The sequence below is a fragment of the Bolinopsis microptera genome, chromosome 7 (genome assembly GCF_026151205.1).
Source record: "Bolinopsis microptera isolate Bmic1 chromosome 7, MBARI_Bmic_1.0, whole genome shotgun sequence".
NCBI classification, from domain to species: Eukaryota; Metazoa; Ctenophora; class Tentaculata; order Lobata; family Bolinopsidae; genus Bolinopsis; species Bolinopsis microptera.
In genome coordinates this window covers 4,878,513-4,886,005 of record NC_087078.1, presented here as the reverse complement: position 1 = coordinate 4,886,005, position 7,493 = coordinate 4,878,513, and the positions used below count along the sequence as shown (strand labels likewise).

The 7,493-nt window shown below is 37.4% G+C and overlaps 1 protein-coding gene across 1 annotated transcript; it reads left to right on the top strand.

Annotated features, from left to right (window-relative positions):
• The first annotated feature begins 840 nt into the window (after positions 1 to 840).
• On the top strand, positions 841 to 6,674 carry LOC134817771 (solute carrier family 22 member 15-like). Its single transcript, XM_063827094.1, has 9 exons — positions 841 to 1,056; positions 1,470 to 1,541; positions 1,720 to 1,909; positions 2,520 to 2,651; positions 3,392 to 3,539; positions 3,845 to 3,949; positions 4,309 to 4,455; positions 5,340 to 5,491; positions 5,638 to 6,674. The coding sequence occupies exons 1-9, from the start codon at positions 875 to 877 to the stop codon at positions 6,619 to 6,621; spliced, it is 2,112 nt and encodes a 703-aa protein (XP_063683164.1). The 5' UTR covers positions 841 to 874; the 3' UTR covers positions 6,622 to 6,674.
• Positions 6,675 to 7,493: the final 819 nt, after the last annotated feature.

The window sequence follows — 7,493 nt, the reverse complement described above, 5'->3', positions numbered from 1 at the left end:
CCATTCAATGTCCAAATTTAACAACTGTGTATACCCTAAAAAATCAAGATTTTTGTAAGTTTCAAAGTGCCTTTCTATCATTCATAATTTTGTTTAAAAATCATGACCGTTTACGCAATCTCCATCCAAATCATGTCCGACATGATAATAGTTAAATTGTTCAGCGAGGCAGAAACGATAATGACTATCATTATCAATATAAATAATGATTTCTATTTTTAATCCAAAATTAGCAGCTCTAATTGATTACATTTTTTCGTAGCGTTTATATCAATGGTCTCACTTTTGTTTGACTCTTCATGGTGTAGTTTCCGGCTTTTGCTAATTCGCTCGCCTTAAAATTATCACGTGACTTTTGTTGTTATGATTTTGCAGTCGAACAGTTTTCACAAGAACTTGAAAAAATTGAGGCGAGCGATTTATAGTGAAAGCTATGTCATGGGGGTGATTCGGAATCAGCGTCCCAAAATACATCGATCCAAGTTGATTTCAACCTTTTAGAAAAATCTCAAAGATCGATTGAAAGTGATTTAGCACGCTCGTGTTGCGTTTGCGAACGTTAACTTAAATTGATATCATTTATTTTTATTTCGAAGAAGGAGATACTGGAAACAGTTCAGTCAACCCAATTTTGTAAAAAATAGGGTTGAATTTAATTTGACTGAACTTAGTGAGTAAGCAACGCTAGTTATTGGTTATTGTCCTATATAGCGGGGATTCTTAAATTTCTCAGTCTCACAAAAGTCTAACTCTAATGTGTATTTAGTTTTACTCTTATTACCATTATTTTGATGCAGCCTTTTCATTGGGTTAAATAAATATTAATATGTTGGCACTTTTAGGCGAATAAGATAAATGAACTAACCCAGGTAGGATGATTCCAATAACTTTGGGAGAGGCACTGGACAAAACAAACAATCATGGCAGATACCAGATTTTGCTGTTTGTTCTATGCTCACTTTTCACGGCTCAAGAAGTATTTCACATCTGTTTAGACATCTTTACCGCTAAGCCTCTGTCTTGGAGATGGAGAAATGAGGACACAGAAATTGAACGGTAATTTGAGCGTGTTTAGTACGGTAAAACATCTCTTTAACAATCGCTGCGGGGCCAATGCCTCATTAAAGACGGACCTTTACCAGTTTACCGTGTTTAACGATTTTTCGTTCTTGACGTATATACCTAACATTTTAGTCTCTTGCTCGCTTTTCTCACGTGATGAAAAGAAGCTTACGTCTAATCGAAGAGGCTTGAAAATAGCGCCGTTTTCAGTTTTTAATCTAATTCTACAAACGCGTTGGATGTAAATTTGTTAAACTGAGGACAATCGAGCCATATCATAAATATAATCTAGAGCCAAAGTAGTAAGTTGCGAGTTACTTTATCAATTTAATGTGCCGTAATATCAAGTACAACTCCTTTTAGTTTTGTTAAATTTGTCGTCTTGAAAACATGTTCACATTTCACAGGTTCTCTTATCCACCGTGTCAGGCCAGCAGACCGTGGGTTTATACACAAAACAGCACGGTATCAATCAGAAGGTGGGTGTTTGACCGATCAATTATAAACTAATTCCTCTTAAAAACACTTTCGCACATTTTTAGTATTTTAAATTTTAAATTAGTTATTTATAATCAATTATTATCTTATAGTTATAAAGGACGCATATGAATTGTTAAGTTTATTGTTTGCATCTCTACGATTTTATCTTCATCCCAGCGAGTTTGACCTGCACTGCAGTCCAATAAAGCTAAGTCTGATTCCAGCCTCCTTCTTCGCTGGTCGAGTGTGCGGACTGCTCCTTTTCTGGAGCGTGAGTACTCAGTTTGGGAGGAGGTGGCCTGTCATCTGTTCCATCTGGGCTAACAGCATTGTGTCGTGGCTGCTAAGCTGCAGCGTCAGCTACGAGGTATTTTCAACTTTTATCCGTATCGTGATAAGCAAAACAGTCTCTCCGGAATTATTATTTTTGGCCAGTATTCACAAAAATTCCTATTACATATTATTATGATTAAGTGAAAAGTTTAACCTCAAGCATTAATGTTAATCTGGAATTATTTAATCTTAGATCATTAGATATAGGGATCTTAATTTTGAAACTTAAAGGGGCGTTATAGACTATAGTAGCTTAGTAAAGAAAACAAGTAAAGAGCTACTGCCATCTCGTGATTTTTCAATTCAGGCGCTTTCCATAAAAGGAACGTGATTATGAAACAGCACAATACTTGACATGGATAATAATTAATCACTCTACACTCGACTATCACGTGACACACTTTCCCAATCTTCAACTGAAGCATATGCTAAAAACTTAACGAGAAATTAGACCATGTCACGTGATCAGAACAGGCCGGAAGCATTTCATGTTCAACCCCCCCCCCCCAGTTAAAAGAACATGGATTTAAATTAGTTTCAATTGTTGATCAGGGGCTAGTTTTTAAAAAATCTCGGAGTTTGAGTGTTAAGAGATTTAAAACGCTCGACTTTACATCGCACTAATAATTTTCTTTGGACCACAGGTATACGTTATTTTGCGTATTTTGGACGGGTTCACAATGGAAGGGTATGTGACAATAAGCTACGTGTTATTGATAGAATGTATCAACGAAAAAAAAAGACAAATATTCGCCACTCAATTCAGGAGCTTACAGGTTAATGTTTATTTTATTCTTTATAACGTAGAAGTAGTTACAATACAGGAAAAATCATTAAATTCTCAAAAATAACGACCTGTGGTGTGAAGAACTTTTAATAGTCTGTCATGTGTAATAAGCGCCTGAATATTAGTCTATGTAATATAAGCGCCATGAGTTGGCACAGACTTTTTTCCGGTTTTGATAACTTTTGTACCAGAAGTTGTCTAAACATGTGAATAAAATAATTCCAATTCCATCGTGCAGCAATTTTCGCTAAAAATGCTTCGTGGTACTTAGTTCTTGCTACACGATGTATACCTCTTATCTTCGGGCGCGAAAACAGAAAAGGGGTTTACAACGTGTATAAACGCTTGTTCGCCGCACGTGCTTTTTTTGCGCAAATTTTACAGTTTTTATATTTTTTGGCCTATAACTTCCACAGTTTCAGATATTTTGAAATAATTGTTATGGAGTCGTAATCAGTTCAGCGAGACTAAACTTTTGGTACTAATAAGATAATATTATAGGCATTTTAAGCGAGAAATTATCTATTTTTCGTCCTTTTTACACACTTGCAATGCAGAAGAGGCTCACATACAAATCGACCTTATCGTGCTGCACGGTGAATTTGTATCATTCACACTTAGAGGCAACTTTTGGTACCAAAGTTATCAAAATCGGAGACAAAAAATTCTGTGCCAACTCGTGGCGCTTATAACTATAATTCAGCTAAAGCAAAACTTTACTGTTCATAGGGATTGGGATTCATCATTCTGTCCGCGGTAGCGTATCTGTCCTCCAGCTGGAAAATGACGAGTCTGATAATGGGGCTTCTTATAACGATACACGGAGCTCTTGCTAGTGTGTTTATACCAGAGTCCCCACGGTGGCTGCTCGCACAAGGTCCGAACAAAACTAGCACATCTGTAAATAAAGATTCAACAATATTGCAACATAGGAGATGGGTTTTTACAGCCATCCACATTCCACAGGGGAGTATCACCTCAATAAATGTAATAGATTTGCAGTGTTGTAATTAGTTTAAAACATTTATTGAGGTGAAACTCCCTTGTGAATGGCTGTAAAAAGCCAAAACTAGTCGAGTCTCAAGCGGGTCGCCTCGAGGTACATCGTTTTCATGACTATTTCAGTTCTGAATTTAGGAATAATAAATGTATAGTATTATGAAGCAGCACTATTCTCTTCAGGCAGAAACGGTGATATCGTAACATTGATTCACAAAGTATCAACTTGCAACAACCGAAGGATAAAAGACCAGTTTTACATTATCGAGAACAAAAAAATAACTCCAAGTAAGATCAAGAATCAAGACAGACTTAACTTGGTACTACCATTGCTTGAGTGAATGTCTGTGGTTACTGTGGTTACTGTGGTTACAATAATTATAACTCGACTCTTGGTCTGCTTGACGGATTTTTTGTCAGTTTTTTCGAAGAGTGCGATAACAAAACTATTTGCACTGTTTTGAGAGCAAAATGTCGTTTGACACATTCGTTTTACAACATTTAATTTTGTGTAGATTTTTGATAAGTAATAACCGATATAATCATGTAATATTTTAAGTAAAAATTTGTTGGTTCTACGGGCCAGTCTCCAATCAATCAATCATTGTTTGGTGAATTTGTGTAAATACTAAATCAATACTTGTCAGGAGAGAGTCTTATGGCAGAGAAGGAGTTATTTCTGACCACGCTAAGTCTTGTGATCGTATGGGGTCTTCTTCACGTAGCCGAGTACATCCTCTACTTCAACATTCTCTTCCTGCCTGGGAATGCTTATCTCAACCTGCTCTTACTAGGTATCTTACTCATTACTCAATCTCTCGAGTGGATTTATTGGAAGTTTGTGATAAGATACAAATCTGGTCTGTGCGGATTGTTGCAGAGATTTGTGAAAATTAAATAGCTATATATAGTTATATATACTGAACGTGTTTTTGATCTGTTGGTTGATTCAAATCAAAACAATAAAGTCACTACGCCGAATTGCTACTAGCAACTAAATGTGTAAAATGTTACAAGCTAATGAGGCCGCATGTTCAGGTGTGTTGCTACTAGCAAATAAATGTGTAAAATGTTAGAAACTAATGAAGCTACAAGTACATGTTCAGGTGTGTTGCTACTAACAACTAAATGTGTAAAATGTTAGAAACTAATGAAGCTACATGTTCAGGTGTGTTGCTACTAACAACTAAATGTGTAAAATGTTAGAAACTAATGAAGCTACATGTTCAGGTGTGTTGCTACTATATAACAACTAAATGTGTAAAATGTTAAAAGCTAATGAAGCTACATGTTCAGGTGTGTTGCTACTAGCAACTAAATGTGTAAAATGTTAGAAACTAATGAAGCTACAAGTACATGTTCAGGTGTGTTGCTACTAGCAACTAAATGTGTAAAATGTTAGAAACCAATGAAGCTACATGTTCAGGTGTGTTGCTACTATATAACAACTAAATGTGTAAAATGTTAGAAACTAATGAAGCTACATGTTCAGGTGTGTTGCTACTAACAACTAAATGTGTAAAATGTTAGAAACTAATGAAGCTACATGTTCAGGTGTGTTGCTACTAACAACTAAATGTGTAAAATGTTAGAAACTAATGAGGCCGCATGTTCAGGTGTGTTGCTACTAGCAACTAAATGTGTAAAATGTTAGAAGCTAATGCAGCTACATGTTCAGGTGTGTGTGATATCCCAGGCAGAGCTTTACCCATCGTCCTGATGGACCACTTAGGAAGAAAACGAACTTTGTTTCTGTGGAACCTGTTGGCAGGGTTATTTCTGCTGGTGTGTTGTGTCGACAACAAAATCGTCCGGTCCCTCTCTTACTTCGTAAGTTTGCATTAAAGTCGCTGTATTAACATTTTAGTCTTCTAGTTCTATACAGCAGACGTGGTTTAGAGTTTTTAATAGCATGTCAAAAATTTTGAATCTTAAAGCTTACTCAAATAATGAGCTAACTGTCACTTCCATGGCAGATCGCAAAGCTGGTTATGTCTGGGAATATTGTCCTGATTAAAGTGTACACAAACGACCTGTCACCCCGGAGCGACTACTCTGCGCTTTACGCCTACTGTGAGCTAATGAGCAGATTAGTCGGGTGCGGTGTTCCCTTCCTCCTCTGCCTCAACTATCAGTACCCTTCCTACTGGCACATGTACGCTGTGGCGGGCTGTTCTGTACTCCTCTCAACCATCTTCATCCTCCCTCTCCCTGAGACTCGTGGCAGGGCAAAGCCTGAAAACGTAAACCAGTTTATCAGCCTGTTCTACGGTTCCAGGTTCAGACCAGTTAATCAGGGATATTCTAATGGCCGTGTGACCACCCCCCATATAAATGCACAACTAACAATGAACGCGGGTAAAGCTGTAGATGATCATGTTTACCCTATGTCTAAAAAGTTGATGGAGTCAATTCCACAAGCCTCTACGTCTAGAACGTGGACTGAAAGAGTGGTCCCCAGATTTCCCCGAAATAACATGGATCAGCGCAATCATGGGACGCAAGAATTTAAACTTAGTCTACTTTCGAACACAGACGTGAGAAATCATGAGACACAGCAAGAATTTGAACTTAATCTACTTTCGAACACAGACGTGAGAAATCTCTCTCTACACGACCCAGATATCTACAAATTGAAAAAACACTCCCCCAACCTTGAGTCGGGTGTAAAAGCCCGAGAACTGGTTCGACCAAAATCTCTCAACATCCAGAGACGGAACAACAGACCAGTTTTATCTAGGAACCCTTCTTATGCGAGCTCGTTAAACGACACCAACACCATAATGAGTGCAACACCCGATACCAGCTTCGACCTGGCTGCATCTGAAAACAGCAACCTGTTGACACCCAATAATGCAGATTTTCAGATTAACGAGGATTTGTTGAAACGGAACAGTCTGTTTACATTCACTCCGAAATCAAGCGTTCGCAAGGACTTCTTTTCACTTTCCAGGGTCTAATATTTACCTTGTTAAGTTTATGTGTCATCTTGGCGTTTTCATAGTCGTGTTTTAATGACTTTATCTCTGAATTAGGCTGCAAATGCAAGCCATTGATGATTGAATGTTTGAAACATTCGAAAGGATTGGCGAACCGAATCTCTAACGGTCCGAATCCCTATTCCCTACCAGTACCACTTAACTAAAAAAACTTAACTCAAATCCATTTTTTATACAGTAAGTAAGAAAACCATGGTCGTTAAGCAGTAAAAATTTTCAAATATGTGTACATGATCAGTGTCTAATATCACAGTGTCTAATATCACATAATATCATCTTCTTCAAATGGGTTTTTGTGCATGAAATAGTTCATACTTAAAGCATCAGTGATTTCTAGCTTTATGGAAACGTTTTTTCATCAAACTACCGCGGTCCTGCATTTCAGTGTTAACTTTTACAATTGCCATTCGGCGTGAAGTGGTTTATTTTAAACAACTTAAGGTTATCCTTAACATCACGTGGATTACCTCCCCTGAGTAATATGAACTATAACAACGTCGGACAATGTCCTTGGCAACACGATTTACTGTAAAATCTACAGCTGGAACAAGTTTGTCATGTTGGCGGGGACTAGCTCATGAACTATGTTTTTGAGTGCCATAATTTCGTTGACTTTTTCTGCCAATTGACCCTTGAAAACATCATATACTAGTAGAGTTTTCTGGGCAGACCAAGGAGAATCCTTTCCGTCGTTAACTACCTTACGGCACAATAAAGTTCTCATAGTTGTCATATTCTGGACAAAAAGTTAAGAGTGGAAACATTTTTGAAAAAAATTCAACGGACTTTAACTTGTACGGACCTTAAAGTTAAATGAACGGACTTTATTTGAA